This window comes from Penicillium bovifimosum (assembly GCF_028826915.1).
Source record: "Penicillium bovifimosum strain IBT 22155 chromosome Unknown utg000004l_segment0_segment0, whole genome shotgun sequence".
Taxonomy (NCBI): domain Eukaryota; kingdom Fungi; phylum Ascomycota; class Eurotiomycetes; order Eurotiales; family Aspergillaceae; genus Penicillium; species Penicillium bovifimosum.
This window is the reverse complement of record NW_026622713.1, coordinates 2,055,257-2,070,572: the sequence shown is the minus strand read 5'-3', so window position 1 is coordinate 2,070,572 and position 15,316 is coordinate 2,055,257. Positions and strand designations below refer to the sequence as shown.

The following is a 15,316-nucleotide window of genomic DNA, read 5'->3' as shown; positions in this document are numbered from 1 at the left end:
TAGCTTTGGAAGTGAGCAGAATCACAACCGACATAGCATACAACATGCGTAAGTAAACACTCGACCAGTCTGGTCTGACTGGGCTGTATAGATTGACTCTTCAAGGCTGAACGTAGGTTACAGCCCGATAGGTATACATGACCCTCGTCTTCGACTATATTCGGGCATTGGGCAAATGCATCGAAATCCATTCATCATTATGTGTATTAGTACAGCAGAAAAATCCATCTCCCTGGCGACAGGCCACTCCTTCCAAACTAAGGTAGCACGAGTCGACTCGAGGCTCATCTGCATATAAATCTTATGGACATGGGCACTTAGCCCAACCCGAGATCATCCCGCAACTGACTACCAGGCCCATTCTCATCATCATCAGTCTCCTCAGCATCAGGATCAATAGGTCCCCTCCTAGCCCCAGGCTCCCGATCCAAATCCTCCACATGGTCAAGATCATCTTCACGAGCCCGATCATCCCCCTCCTCTTCCTCCTCATCTTCACTCTCATCCTCTTCTTCCTCTTCCTCCTCCTCCCCTTCCTCAACATCCTCCTCCTGCGTCTCATCCCCATCCCCAGTCTCCTCACCAACAACACCCCCTCCTCATCCCGCTTAACCCTCTTCGCAGGATTATCCATCTCAACATCCCCATCATCACCCTGCGTCCCACCTAACGCATCCTGCGTCTCGCCATTCGCATCAGCCTTCTTAGACTTGCGCTTCCCAGCCTTGATATCCGTATACGCCTCCAATTCCCGCTCGAGCCGGCCGCGGAAAGAACCAAGCTCCAGCTCGGAGAGGGCATTGAAGACGTCTGAGGGTGCGATTGTGCGTTTGAGGGTTCCGTCGTTGGCTCTGTTGCAATTAGGTTAGTTTCGAGTCGTAATTCCCATAGCAATTTAGAAGCATATAAGATAATATATACACCTCCGGGCCGGGGGAACGGCGGGAGAAACATACTGCGAAGAAAGATAAGAAACAAAAACCGTAGCAGCCTTCTGCATAGCCAGAACGGCGTCTTTCTGGATCGTCGTGTTCGGCGGGAGAACGGACTTCGCGAGACGAATCGTCAATGAGCGGGGGAGGAGGTAATCCTGTAGAAGAGAGCGGTTTAGCATGGCCTTGTGTTTCTTGTTTTCTTGCCGTGCTTCTTGTTGGGTATGAGGCTGGATATGGGGGATTTCGGAATATCGGTCATATGCAGAATTCAACGTCTTTGCTGTGCTGCTTACCTCGACGCTGGCACCGGCCTCGGCTCGAGCTTTCAATTGCTGCTCCGTTGCAAAGACGGGCTTCTCAGATGCTGCTTCAGGTGACTGGAGCAGAGAGTCATCTGGATCAGCGGGTGTCACTGAGGACGTGGATTTGCGAGGTGGCATTTTTGTAGGTCGATGCGACCGAGTTGGTGGTTGTTTTTTTCCAGGGACTGGGGGAGATGTGTTTAATTGTCTCTGCGGGTGATCTTGGTGTGATATTGTGCTGTACTGTGTAGGTTTGAATTGGAGATGGGGTTGGAGTTGCAAGGAGGACGCGCCAACGCGTTGGATTTCTCGATGCGGGCTTGGCGGTGATGTCTACAGTCTGGTACATAGCATTTTCAACTACTTCGATATTCGACTTCCTCCTTCGAAAATCAAATAGTCTACAGGGCCTAATGTTAGGAAAAAGATTATCCAATGCTTTGATGTAATTCAGAGGGAACGATGGAATGCCAACATTAAACGCCCACTTTTTGGTATCCAGAAAGTAATCAAATGAGATAGTTCATAACGCAAGCCTTTACTCAGCCATCTCCTCATCGTCACCCTGTCCGTTGCCCCAAAGACCTTCAATGCTGAACTCCTTGGCCCACTCGGTGACAATCTTGGTGGTGTCGACACCAGGCTCGATGTTGGCTCCAGGAGTATCCGCCGAGACGACGGGAAGGACTGGTGCATTGGCCCAGCCTTGAATACGGCCGTCTCTCCAGTCGTTGATAACAGTCATGGCAGCACTCTCAATATTGGGAACACCGCGCTTGCCGAGACGGCCGCGCTTGCGAGCAACCTGCACCAAGAAGTCGGTGGTCTTGTCGCCGTTACCAGGGAAGAGGGCAGTGATGCCGTACATCTCGAGCATCTTGTTCATGAGGGTCTCCGATGCGGATAGACGCTTCAGCAAAAGATTGACTGCGGGGATGGGATCCTCAATCTGCTTGGGCGGGACAGCGTTGAGAAGAATCAAACGCGCTTGCTCTTCCTGCTTCTTGTTCTTCTTGTTGGTCTTCTCACTGGAGCCAGGGAAGACAATTCCGGGTGAGTCGATCAGCTTGAGCTTGTTGTCCAGCTTGACCTGGCGCAGACTGGTGGTAACGCCGGCCTCGGCGCCGGTCGGGCATGCGTTGCTCGAGCCCTTATTCAAACGTGCGGTAAGTGCGTTGATGACGGACGACTTGCCGACGTTGGGATATCCGATGACACCGACCGAGATGGATCGCTTCAGCTGCTTGGCGCCGGCGTATGACTTAAGAGCACGGAAGAGCGTATCCGCGGTACCCTTGACCGTCAGCTGCTTGTGGTCGAAGCTGTGTGCGTTGGCGGCGCCACTGGAGGCCTTAAGAGGGAGAGTGGGGAAGGAGCGGCGCAGGTGGATCAACCAGGCCTTGAGGACTGGCGGGGGAATCAGGTCGATCTTGTTCAAGATGAGGATCAATCGCTTGTTTCCACCATCTGCGGCCATGATCTCGCGCTCGATTTCCCTGGAGCGGGTGCCCTCGGGGTCGCGGGCATCAAGTACGTACAACACGACATCGGCATTGTCGGTGACCTGCTTGAACACCTTGTCGAATTGGCGTCGTGAGCTCTCCTTTGAGAAAGACTTTGAATTAACCAGCGGCGGGGCAGAATCGTCAACCATAGCACCACCCTCCTCATCATCATCCTCGTCCATCTCATCGTCATCGTCCTCATCTTCGTCCATCTCGTCGTCTTCATCTTCACTTTGATTGACATCGTATTCCTCAGCGCGGGCCCGTGCTGAAGCGAGAAGAGCGGCCATGGGGTTTGAGTCGTTGCCGTCGGTGTCCATATCATCATCTAGCATGTCGTTCTCATCAATTTCAACACCCTCGACGCCTTGCTTTGCGGGCGCGCCTTCGGCCTTGCGGGCTCGTGCCTCATCGCGGATGCGCTGTTGCTCCTCTGCCTTCTTGCGCTTGCGCTCTTCAATGTCATGGAGAAGTTTGTCCTTGTTGGGGAAGAGATTGGGAATGCCAGGATCCTTCTTGATTTTTGACCGCCATTCCGGGTTCTGTGGGGAGAGTGGTCAGAATGTTTAACCATAACCATTGAATTTTGAACTGTCGGCAATACCTTCTTTGCGAGCTTCTTTTGCTTCTTCTGCTTCTGAACTGCAGACTTTTCAATCTTGTGCCTCAGGCGGACGGGAACCCGCTTGGAAGTTTTTCCTGTAGACAGTTAGGATTGTAACCTGGGCCCTCTCGTAGCCGAGAGACAATAGATAGTGCCTTACCAAATCCGCTCTTGGTAACCATTTTGAATGGTTTTGTAAATCACAAAAATGTGCAGGGCAAACCTCGAAGTCTGTCTGCAACTGAGAATAGAAAAAGTTGAAGCGCCAAGATTTACCGCAGCCGATAAGCGGATTAGTGTTAGGCCGATCTCCGGTTCATTCCCACTAGAGTTGCGGCACGATTGCTGAATTGGGTAGATACCCGACTTGGAGCCTGTAGATAAGCAGGAAATATCTTGATGACGCCTTAGAATCTTTCTTTTCTTTCTTTTCTCTTCCTTTCGCTGTCAATACTTCAACAACTATACGGAAAATACGACTGTCTATCTCTCACTTAGCAACTCGTTCTCTCCGTCCACTCACTATCACTCGCGCATCAACTACCCCCGCATTCTCCCCCCACCATGTCAGGATCATTCTCCGCGCCTGCGCAGGTCCACACCTTCGATGGTCTGCTTTCCGACTTTGACGGCACAATTATTGATTCAACTGATGGTATGGGCTGTTTATTTTGAGCCCTCTCCCGATTGCCTGGAGCGAATGCTAATCCGCACCTCTTGAACAGCAATTGTGAAGCACTGGCACAAGTGAGTCGCAGACGAATCTTCGATACTCCTTCTGCGGACGAGAGTTCTAATCAATACATCTTCAGACTTGGTGCGGAGCTAGGCGTCGACCCCAACGTTATCCTTGCAACCTCACACGGCCGCCGCAGCATCGACGTGATCGGTATATATGACCCGAGCAAAGCGAACTGGGACTGTAAGTTTTTCTGCTTGGATATATCTGAACGCACGCGCACGGCCAACTTATGCTCCCCAACATGGACTACGGTCAAACTGACAACACGTCTACACCACAGACATCAACGAGATAGAAGGCCGCGTCCCTAAAGAATTCGGCTCCGATGCCGTCGAGATCCCCGGCGGTCGCGCCCTCCTCGCAGCCCTCGAGGCCTCCGGTGCACGATGGGGAGTTGTAACATCTGGCACGCGTCCCCTGGTTGACGGCTGGCTGGAAGTAGTCAACCTCCCGCACCCTAAGAACCTGGTGACAGCAGCCGACGTGCCGCTCGGCAAGCCGGACCCACGCTGCTACTTGCTAGGCCGGGAACAGCTGGGTCTCAAAGATTCAACCTCGATCGTCGTGCTCGAGGATGCGCCGTCTGGCATCAAGGCCGGCAAAGCTGCTGGGTTCAAGGTGATTGCGCTGAAGACGACACATTCTCTGGAGCAGCTTCAGGAGGCTGGTGCCGATTGGATCGTCGAGGATTTGAGGAGCATCTCGGTCAAGGGTGTCGTTGATGGCCGGGTGCAGCTTGAGATCAAGGATGCATACCAGTGAAGGGTCGTTGGAGGTTAGGTCTTGCCCCACTGCTGCATGGACAGGGATATATTGTTGCATTTACTGCGTAACGGGTTCGTCCGGAGTTTGAATGCACATTCTAGACATAGCATAGCATATCTAGAGCTGATTTCTGCTACATCTGGGTTCGATTGTACATACATACCCCGACTTCTCCGGGTCTCTTTGTGTACTTTTGCATGGCCCGGTTTGACATCGAACCCAGGACCGAGAGAGCACCTGACTGGTGACTGGCTGCACCCATCCATGGTGATAATCACAACCACTGGTGCTGGGAGATATAGTTATGTACCTTGTATCAAGGCCTTCCTGGAATCCTGGTTGTCTCAGGATATGTCGCTGATCACGATCCGTATAGGACCTTATGAGCAGGACTGAGATGATTCCCGAGCTCAATCTTCGCCCTGCATATCCTGAAACAATACAAAAATACCGAGGACACTGAGTCTGACAGTATCTCAGACGGTTCCCGGGCGGGGATGCGGTTAGGTCAGGCAAGGTGCAAAGTGCAATTTCACAAGTACCTACAAGTTCCACAGTCAACTCGCCATGTGCAAATACTGGTCCACCCAAGCTCAGCCCACGAATCGGAAACAATGTTGTAGTTGTGTCGACGTTGTTGGCAACTGACAAGCCTCCTTACAAGGACGGGAGCTCCTCTAGATGGTTCGACTGCAAGGATTAAGGCGCTTCGCCGTTGACACAGTAACTACAGTAGTACTAGGCCGCTCCAATCCGCCCTAGATGGATGGCGTGGGTGGCGGATAGCTTTCGTCAGCCTGCAGCTCCACAATCCTTGCGTTTCACCGGATCACCTCGACAGGGTGTTACAGCATGCAAATGTGCCTGCTGCGCATGGTTGATCCAATCATGCTGGTAGGACGGGCCGCGAACTACCGTTCATGCACGCTTGAGGCCTGTGTAGATCTAGAACCAGGCCGTGAGCACGGAAATGTATGCCGGAGAGTCACTTCAATTTTGGGTAGAGTCTCGGACTTACTTCTCGTGGGAGCTGAGAGATGAAATAAGGCGGTCTGCTGACTGCAGAGATCTGCAGCCGCTGTACGGAGTAAATTCTTCAAGCATACAATCACACGAGGATGTGCTTTGCCTTTCGACACAGGAACAACCCATTGGCGGGGCCCATGGCTGCCGGGATGAAACACATATTCCCTGACTGGGAAATCTCGGGGGAAAGCGATGCTTCCGAAGCTCCATCCAATGGTCTTCAGCAAAACCGGTTTGCTGGTGAGAACATGCAAGGGGGCTTGGTTTTGCATCCTGCGCACGGTGGGAAAAACCAGGGTCTTGACCATCACGCCAATTTGGCCAGGACAATGTGGAAGAGTTTTGGGTGCAATCTACGTAGACAGCTTCACTTGTCTAACCTGTTAGGTTGTATGAAGTATGAAGACATATGGTAATGCATGAGGGGTAAATGCAACTTAATCACGTAGTTACAGGCTCCATACAGCATGATCTAGGTCCTGTTCTGATGTGCTGCTCTCATCCCGATCTAGGCCACAGCATCGGCCTGCAACGAGAAGAAGAGCGCATCCAGTCATCTCTCACGCCGTTCCTTTGCAGCTACCTGGCGTAGGTTTCGTGCAAGCTCGAGCACTGGCCCCACGAATGTGACAAATAGACATGTCTCTCCAGCCATGTATGCAGGGTGTTCGATGCAGCTGCGCACCGCCACCGTCATTCAGCGCCACAAGGGAGGAAGGCGTCGAAGATCTATCACATTAACATTAGAGCTGCAGCTGGAAAAGCGCAGCTAGCTTTAGACACCGAAATACTCCGAATTAGCCTAGAAGGAGAACATCCAGAATGACGTGAGGATTGGTGAATGCACCGCCACGGGCAAGATCTGCGGAGAGGCCATGATCAGAGGCGTTCGATGATCTGAGGATCTACGCCAATCCGTTAATCTGCCAATCTGACAATCCTCAAGTTTGAGAAACTGAGGGGTAGACTAATTTGCTGTCACACTGTCGATCGAACCGCCAAGGTTTCCCGGGGAATTGTCGTGCAAAGTTACGGGACTGTGCTGTTGCAAGGTCCGATATTTGAGTGTTTCCCAGAATGATTCACGTCAGATCCAATCAATAGTCAGATGGGGCAGACGGGGGGTCCGTGCGAGAAAATGAGGTACAGATCGAGCCCTGTGGGCATGGCAGATCTTCCTAGCCTTTTACTATCTTTGTACAGCGTTACTGTAACAGGCTAACAGCCTAAATAGGAATCATACGAGAACGAGTCCTGCTGTAAGATACACATTGTCTATTGTGGATATCAATATTCAAGACTGCAACATACTGCAACGTTCGTAGGAGCATGGAGAACCATCGGGGATGTTCGGCCAGACTGAAGAAATATCAAACTGGTCCATACTCGCGCCAGGAGACTGAGTCTCCTCAATCGCCTGCTTTTTGGCCATCTCGACTTATGACACCATTGTTCATTCGTTGATGGTGGGGCATCATCGAATGTGATCTGCAAGACTGCAACTCACGATACGCGCCCTGCTGCACCTGCACCTGGATCCTGGTGCTTAAAACGGAACCAACTCTGATTTCGTCATGGGTCACGATATCTCGCTTGGTTTGGAACGGTGAATATCTTAGGGAGAGAAGCTGCATCGTAGGGACCACGTTGTGTACGGGGAGCTCCGTACCCCGTAGGATCTACTACATGGACCTGGCTCAGAAGAGGTCTACGTACATACTGTGGATGAACTCTCAGATGTTACTCCACCACATGTCGCCCGATCTAACTGGCTCGTCAGATCTGGTGGGTTGTACGGAGTAGGCTGAGCGTTGGCGGCCTCTGGAGACAGATCCCGCCGTCAACTCGAGCAAAGTTTCCGGTGGGCTGGTTCATTGTTGCCTTTCTCCTGAATCGTGCCAATATTCATGTGACGAACTGACGATAAGGTACAAAGTCTGAACGTTGTATACGAGATTAGTTATCAGACTTTGAGATTGTATGCTCCTATCGTAGTTGCGAGATAAGTAATTGGGAGCGCTTGGCTCCCGGATTTGTTGCCCAAGGACTTGAACGTTCTGTCTTGTAGTAATCAGAGAGGCAAAATGGACTGAGACCTTATCCAGCGCATGATGCTCGCATGATACTGTTGGATCCAACGAGATCGAGACACTCCAAGAAAATAGAAGAATGTTCAAAATTACAGACCTTAGCGTCAAGGACAGCGGTTCCCGGATCTCGGGGAAGTGATCACCTCGCATGTGCATGCTAAAGGGGGTGGGCAAAGTTCGGACGGCAATCCTCGTGACTTGCTTGCATGTAGCCTCTTATTCTCAGACATTTGGCGCTTGCTGAGCAGGGCCTAACCAGATCCCCGGGAAAGTTGTCACACTTGGAATTATGGTTGGAGCCTAGGATGGAGGAAAAAGCTAAATCACAGGGGTCAATGGCAGACAATTTGCCCGAAGAGGGGCGCCACATGAGAAGAAAACAGAAAAGCCCGGCAGATCCTTGAGTGATCGACAAAGGATCTGTCAACTATTGATGTTTAGTTTGTCTTGGCTGCTGCCATGCGCCTACACTAGTCTACATTCGTACTAGTCGAAACGGGAACACTGATCAGACATGGCCAGTAACACGTACGGAGCACTTGACACCCATTTGCTTCAGGAGTCGATAGTCCGTTATAGACTTCCACAGACAGCATGGCGATGATCTCCGAGTCATACGGCCGTAGTATTGGACCGGGGGACTGCGTCCGATCGTCTGACCCGGAGCACCGGTCTCCAGTTGTTTGGCACAGGGGAAGATTTGGAGATGCTTGGGAATACTGGCCGGGGTTATTATTGGTTACGGAGTACATGGTTTAATCAGACATTGTAGAGAAGTATTTCGACTGTTGCATGGACCAGACTCTTCAGCAAGATCGATCACTGTACTCCATACAGGTGGTCATCTAGCTACAATCCGGAGTTCCATACAACGCATCCTAGGTACAGCACATATCTTCGTCCAACACGCGTTGAGTTTAAACTATATCAACGTCCAATTTCGCACAACAACCAAAGTCAAAGATATCAGTGGTCTTATCCAAATTGAATTCCGTCGAGATGACTTGATTTTCCTTGCAGCGATGGGTGGTGACCGCCTCCTAGGGTCAGACATGACGCTAATGCAGGAACGGTATTCTTGCGTTTGTGTTTTTCTCATTTTTCCCTTTCCTTCCGTCTTGTGTACGGAGTAATGCGTGGGATACGCCTGAAGATAGTGCTCTTCGACCTCGGGAGCCCTACGGGGAACATCATAGCCGGCGTACCGGTGTACTCCGTACAGACGCTGTACGATAAGTGTATGTTAAATTACCGCGGGAAGCACCCATGGTACCAGGGCCAAACTAGATCTCCGCACTCTGAACCCTGGATCACCTTTGTTTACTCTGACGTTGTACATGTGGTTGTACGGATAACCTTCTTTTGTGGTGGAAGTCAACTCTCTATCTCCACATATTCGAAGCGCATGTATGTATATGAAACTTGTGGAGTTCTGCGAGTGAATAGCGATCTTAACACCCAGAATGCCTAATAAAGATTTATGAGGGATCCAAAGCCCTCCGATGGGGCTTATGAAACTTCCAAGGTTTTGGCCCTTTTCCTTTCCAGTCACCGATTTATGCTCAAATGCGTTCACAAGGGTAATTAGGACAGGACCGGAATGATCCTTCTAGGCCAACTCTATCTGTATGTATGCTGCGCAGAGGAAATTAAAATTAGAGAATAAAGAATAAACAATGAGAAGTAAAATCAAGATTATTAAAATCAAATCAAAATGTGACTCTGATGCAGGTTAGGCCGCCACCCCCTACCGAGCGGGCGGTAGCGCGACTCCACGGGCTAAAAAAGGGTAGAATACGGTGGGGGTTTATTCGGCCTTCAATTTGTGTGGATATTCGTAGTTACAAGTAGATGATCCTAAATCTGAATTACTTTCCCATTGAACGATCTTTGATCTTGATATTATTAGAATAAATCAAAATTTACGCAGTATATAGTCGAGTCAAGTACAGGTACCAGGAACCTGGGTAGCCGGACTACATAAGTCTCATGTACCCAGTACAGGCACGGACCTTCCCAAGTTTGTTTCATGACTTTCATCAAATTACCAACCGTTACCGGACTATACCCGCTCACCACTCTATCATACCGCACTGTCCGAGAGCTCTGTACTGCGCCTTACCGGCCGTCACCCCCAATCTTTCCCCCAGCGCCTCCAAACTCCATCTTTCTCTCTCTTCATCCTTTCCTCTTCCCACACAGTCTTTCCTTTACGTTCCTTGGGCTCTTTGCTTTTTTTTGGTTTCTTTTGCCATCCACACTCCTTTGGGTTCCTAACTCCCGAGTCTCTCCTTAACACCGACCATTATCACAGGCTATCACTGCTCATTACTTTTTGTTTAATCACCAACTGCCCGTATTTCCACTCTTTACGCATCTTCAATCGAGGTCCCTGTCCCGACGCTATAGGACGATTTCAGGTCTACTTCATGGTATAGACCCCATCCCTCGAAGCTGCTACATTCTCGCGCAGCATCTCCGACCTGTCTATCTTTCAGTTCACCCGCGAACATCTTCTCCTACATCTACTTACTACCCTCTCCACATCACCATGAGCTATATCCACCCCTCATGGAACTACCAAGCTCATCAAGGCATCCCGATGGACCAGCATATGGGGTATGATGCTTCCATGGTCCCTCCTCCGATGATGCACCCCATCGACGGTTATATGTACTCGCACCAGCCAATGGAAATGGTCGACTACTACCACCAACCGATTATGGACTATGACGAATACACAGAAAATTTGTCGCGACCACGATTGACCAAGGAACAAGTCGAAACCTTGGAGGCCCAATTTCAAGCTCATCCCAAACCAAGTAGCAATGTCAAGCGCCAATTGGCGGCTCAGACGAATTTGAGTTTGCCTCGCGTTGCAGTATGTACACGCCGAAACTGGTTCGTCGGTTCCCAACGCTAATCAGATATGCAGAATTGGTTCCAAAATCGTCGCGCAAAGGCCAAGCAACAGAAACGTCAGGAGGAATTCGAAAAGATGACAAAAGCCAAGGCCGAGGCCGAGGAGGCCGCTCGCCGGAAAACGGAGACCTTGGACCAATTGTCTGGGTCTCGGAAAGGATCTATCGCCAAGGAGGAATTGGAGAAGTCCGCTACCCCTAAGCAAACGCCTACCTCCATGTCCAGCGGAGATGGCAAGTCAGACTCTACAACCAGACCCAAGCACCACAAAACAAAAAGCGAGTCGGCACGTGAGGCAACGTTTGCGTCCCTGCAAAGAGCGCTCAATGCTGCATGTGCCGCCCGGGACCGGTTCGGTCGTCGAATTAACCCTCGTAAACATGAATCTGCCCCTGAAGGTTTGGATGAGGATGCCGTATCCCCTGGCTCTATGCCGCCGCCAAAGACGGCAACTTCAGCCAATGATCACGGAAACCTGACCAATCTAAACTCTTCCTTCCCGGGATGGCCTAATATGAAGGAAGAGCCAGCTGCGTGGGGTTCCGGCGACCACGATGAGAATGTTGGATATAACCATGCAGATCAGGCCTCATATCCCGCATGCCACCAAACAATGGCGGAGATGTCAAATCCTTCACATGCTGTGCAACATAACATGGACATCTATTCCAATCACCTGCCCTCTCACAGGGAAGAGTGGTCAGAAGAGAGAGAGCCACATCAAGATAACGTTGTTTACAGCAACGTGCAGTATCCATTGTCCATGCAGGCGCCGAATATCTCGCTTTCCCGTCGTGAATCGTCCGATGCATTGACAGCCTCTTTGGAGGGCATCGGGATCTGTACCCCTGGCCAATCTGGCCTGTCTCAAACTCTCAGCCGAGTGGAAGGGGCTTCGTGGAAGGAATCCGGCAAGGAGCTTGACCTCGCCGCCCGCCGCAAGCGCCCTCGCCCTGCTGCTATTGGGACCTCGGCGTCCCGTCCTTTGGCTAATTCGACCTCGATGTCTTCGCTCTCGCCTACCGCTCGTATGCCCAACACCGGTAACGGCAACTCGATGAGACAGTCCAAGTCGAGCCAGAGCCTTAACTCTCGGTATGCGGGTGTGAGGAAGGCGTCGGCTGCTCAGCGATCTCCTCTCAACTTCACATTTGCGGAATCCGGGTCTATGAAAAAGGCTGAGAAGATGTTGCGACCTTCGGTCTCGACATCTACTCTGGCTCCACCCACTCCCTTGACTCCACAGGATCTCCAGCACTTCATGCCTGCCTCTCCCACAGACAGCAACTACTGCTTGTCTGCCCACTCCACAGCTCACTTCTTCCCCACCTCTCAACCCATGCAGGTCAACATCGCATCGCCTCCTGCCACGCCATTGGATATATACTCGCCCTTCCCTTATCAAAATGTGGCTCCGCCGATGTCGGCTCCGGCTCATGTCTCCTCCTTCCCCGATTATGGCACATGTGACCCAATGCCTATGACAGCCCGCAGCTGGGCTGACACGGCTTCCATCTCCTCGCCCGAGTACCCAGCAGGTCTCCAGGTCCCGCATTCGAGCACCGTCTCGCCGATGGGGTATGATGCCACCACCGACCACACCGGGCAGGCCTATGGCATGGAACCAGTCTCCGGCTCCCCCTCTTTGATATACTCAATTGAAGATACGGATATGCCAGGCTCCGCTGAACTTGCGGAGAGGAAACGGACTGAATTCATGATGCACGAATTCCCAGAGCACGATCCCCGCTTTGGTAACCAGTTGCCATCCATGCAGAAGCCGAAAGCCTACACGTTCGCGAACAACACGACGCCAAGCAACTACCCTTCTTGAGCCACAGTCCGTTTACGCTACCCTCAATATGGCTGTATGAGAAATGCGCGACAACTCCTGGTGTTTTCTGGTCCGAGACGAGTTCACTACACAAAAATTTCACCTTCGCTCTCGTTGCCTACTCTCTTCTTTCACAGGAGAGGATGGTTCGTCTATACTTCCGTACACGGAGAACCACTGTCACTTTATGTCTCTTGTATACTTCTTTTTTTTCCTTGTCTCTTTATTTGGGGTGTATACACCGGGGTTTTACATATTTTTGGAGCATTCCTTGCATGTTGTTTATTGGCCTGGGATTTGTTATTATCTTGTGTCTGATACGACCTTTTAATTTCTGCCAAGCTACAGAAGCTTGAGACCTACCTTCTTTGGACTTTCTTTCGTCGTTTATCTTTGACTTTGATCCCGTGGAATCGGGACTTGTGAATGGGATTCGGATTTGGATTTGCATATGGTCAGCATTCTGTTATTTTTCCACACTTTCATTGCTGAGCGTTACACCCATATCATATGGGCCTAGTCCCATACGAGTGGGCATATTTACCTCTGTATCTACCGCGACAATTCAGGACTTTGACTTGACCCGTTCTCTCTTTCTCTCTTCCAACTTTCTCTCCTTTTACATCTTTGTCTATCATCACAATCAATTTCTGATTCGTCACTTCACCTCCTCCAGTACCCAAGGCAAGAATATCTGCCAAGTGTCGATCACATCTCTGCCACTTGAGATTATGTCGAAGGTCAGTAGCTTTCTACACCTCTCTGAATGGCGAGTGCTTAGATTGTCATGTTGCGCACTTCACGGAATATCCCTCGAAGCATTTTGCATTCAATGTTTCAAGAGCATTTGCTTCATTGCGACAAGCGATAGCCTTGGAGAACGAGAAGCACTCGCCGAAACAGATGGTATTTGGGAACGAGTTCGGGAGTTGTGGATGATTCCATCTGTGTTTATCCCGCATCGTGTCCGTATCAGACTGCCTTTTTCGGGAATCTGTAACCCGATACTAGCCTGTCAATGTAGTATCTCAACCGAAAAGGGGCGATTTGCTTTGGATACCCCTCAAAACCTCCGAGAAGGAAATGACGATCAGCACACAGCTAAAACAGCGTCAGCTTATTGGTGGACTTAGTTTCAACGTTCAAAGTCAATAAGTTTAGGGTCTTCATGAGCACGTGCGCCAGTCGTTGGTGTCATCGCAATGGCCACTACGAGTCTAACCTTAAGGATCTTAGGGCTGCCACGTGGAGATGTTTATATAGAACATTCCAAGTCCCTTATGTGTTTGCCGATCTCAAAAAGAAAAAAATACGCAGCCACTGACTATTGAAACCTTGGCCTTGAGCCCCGCGTATCCCCGCGTCTTTCACAATGAAACTCTCCACCCTCGGCCGAATCCTTCTGGGCACAACCGTCGCCCAGGCCGCCACTATCAATTACTCGACTGTCACTGGCTACTTCATGCAAGATGAAGAATCGACCGATGCTTCGAAATTCGACTATGTGAGTAAGCTACAAAAAACGAATCTTCCAGTTCGAGATATCTACATATAGCACTAGTCCACTAACATGTCCAGACATCGGAGAACTTCGGCTTGATCAACCGCACATATCCCGTGGATAATAAGCTCAAGGGTCACAAGTCCCTAACGCAATGGGAGCGCTTCCATCACCAGGTCACCCAATTGAACGATGAAGCCCCCAATCACATCGAGTACAAGGTCCTATTCCTTGGTCGACACGGAGAAGGGTGGCATAACACTGCAGAATCGTACTACGGCACACCCGCCTGGAACGTAAGTCAGCCTAACCTTCACCCCTGTACCGGCTTCCACCAATTCCAGCCTAACCCGATAACCAGTGCTACTGGGCCGAACTGGACGGCAACGGCACAGCAAGCTGGGTAGATGCAACACTCACGCCAACCGGCGAATCCCAAGCCCTCAAAGCAAACGCCTTTTGGCAAAAGCAGATCCACGAACAACGAATCCACACCCCAGATCACTACTATGTCAGCCCACTCACACGCACCCTGCAGACAGCCAACCTGACATTCACGGGTCTGGTTCTGCCCAAGGGTAGCGCTCCCTTCAAACCTACCGTCAAAGAGCTCTTCCGCGAGGGAATCAGCATTCATACATGCGACCACCGCCGTAGCCGCAGTTATATCCATGACTTGTTCCCGAACTGGCCGATTGAAGAAGGCTTCAGTGAAGAAGATGAGCTGTGGGATGGCGTTACTGCTGAGTCTGCCGATGCGCAAGATGCAAGAAGTGCCCAGGCGCTGGGACAGGTTTTCTTTGCTTCGTCTGGTAAGAAGGAGGCGTTCGTTTCGGTCACGGCGCATTCGGGGGAGATCGCTTCTATTCTGAGGGTTCTGAAGCATCGCGAGTTTAGCTTGAACACGGGTGCTGTTATCCCCGTGTTGGTTAAGGCGGAAAAGGTTGAGCATGGGGCTTCGACTACCTCGTCTGTGCCTTGGACGGTCAGTCCGCATTGTACGGAGCCGCCTGTCACATCGGTTTCGGCTTGCGTTTGTCCTTCTAGTGCGGTGCCTGTTACAACGGTGCTGGCTACTGGGGTTTAGTGA

The 15,316-nt window shown here is 50.9% G+C and overlaps 5 protein-coding genes across 5 annotated transcripts; 3 read left to right on the top strand and 2 right to left on the bottom strand.

Moving 5' to 3' along the window:
• Positions 1 to 317: 317 nt before the first annotated feature.
• On the bottom strand, positions 318 to 1,375 carry cbfA (uncharacterized protein; the record flags this gene model as incomplete). The annotated part of the gene is made up of 3 exons (XM_056665821.1): positions 318 to 551; positions 641 to 851; positions 957 to 1,375. The coding sequence occupies 3 exons, from the start codon at positions 1,373 to 1,375 to the stop codon at positions 318 to 320; spliced, it is 864 nt and encodes a 287-aa protein (XP_056522771.1).
• Positions 1,376 to 1,775: 400 nt separating this feature from the next.
• Positions 1,776 to 3,528, bottom strand: N7515_005076 (GNL3/Grn1 family GTP-binding protein; the record flags this gene model as incomplete). Its single annotated transcript, XM_056665820.1, has 3 exons — positions 1,776 to 3,284; positions 3,347 to 3,441; positions 3,507 to 3,528. 3 exons carry the CDS (start codon positions 3,526 to 3,528, stop codon positions 1,776 to 1,778), a joined length of 1,626 nt encoding a protein of 541 aa, XP_056522770.1.
• Positions 3,529 to 3,910: 382 nt separating this feature from the next.
• On the top strand, positions 3,911 to 4,850 carry N7515_005075 (HAD family hydrolase; the record flags this gene model as incomplete). Its single annotated transcript, XM_056665819.1, has 4 exons — positions 3,911 to 4,001; positions 4,072 to 4,093; positions 4,159 to 4,268; positions 4,369 to 4,850. The coding sequence occupies 4 exons, from the start codon at positions 3,911 to 3,913 to the stop codon at positions 4,848 to 4,850; spliced, it is 705 nt and encodes a 234-aa protein (XP_056522769.1).
• Positions 4,851 to 10,520: 5,670 nt separating this feature from the next.
• N7515_005074 (homeobox domain-containing protein) lies at positions 10,521 to 12,725 on the top strand (the record flags this gene model as incomplete). Its single annotated transcript, XM_056665818.1, has 2 exons — positions 10,521 to 10,850; positions 10,905 to 12,725. 2 exons carry the CDS (start codon positions 10,521 to 10,523, stop codon positions 12,723 to 12,725), a joined length of 2,151 nt encoding a protein of 716 aa, XP_056522768.1.
• Positions 12,726 to 14,097: 1,372 nt separating this feature from the next.
• On the top strand, positions 14,098 to 15,313 carry N7515_005073 (phosphoglycerate mutase family protein; the record flags this gene model as incomplete). The annotated part of the gene is made up of 3 exons (XM_056665817.1): positions 14,098 to 14,229; positions 14,304 to 14,522; positions 14,588 to 15,313. The coding sequence occupies 3 exons, from the start codon at positions 14,098 to 14,100 to the stop codon at positions 15,311 to 15,313; spliced, it is 1,077 nt and encodes a 358-aa protein (XP_056522767.1).
• Between the last annotated feature and the right edge of the window lie 3 nt (positions 15,314 to 15,316).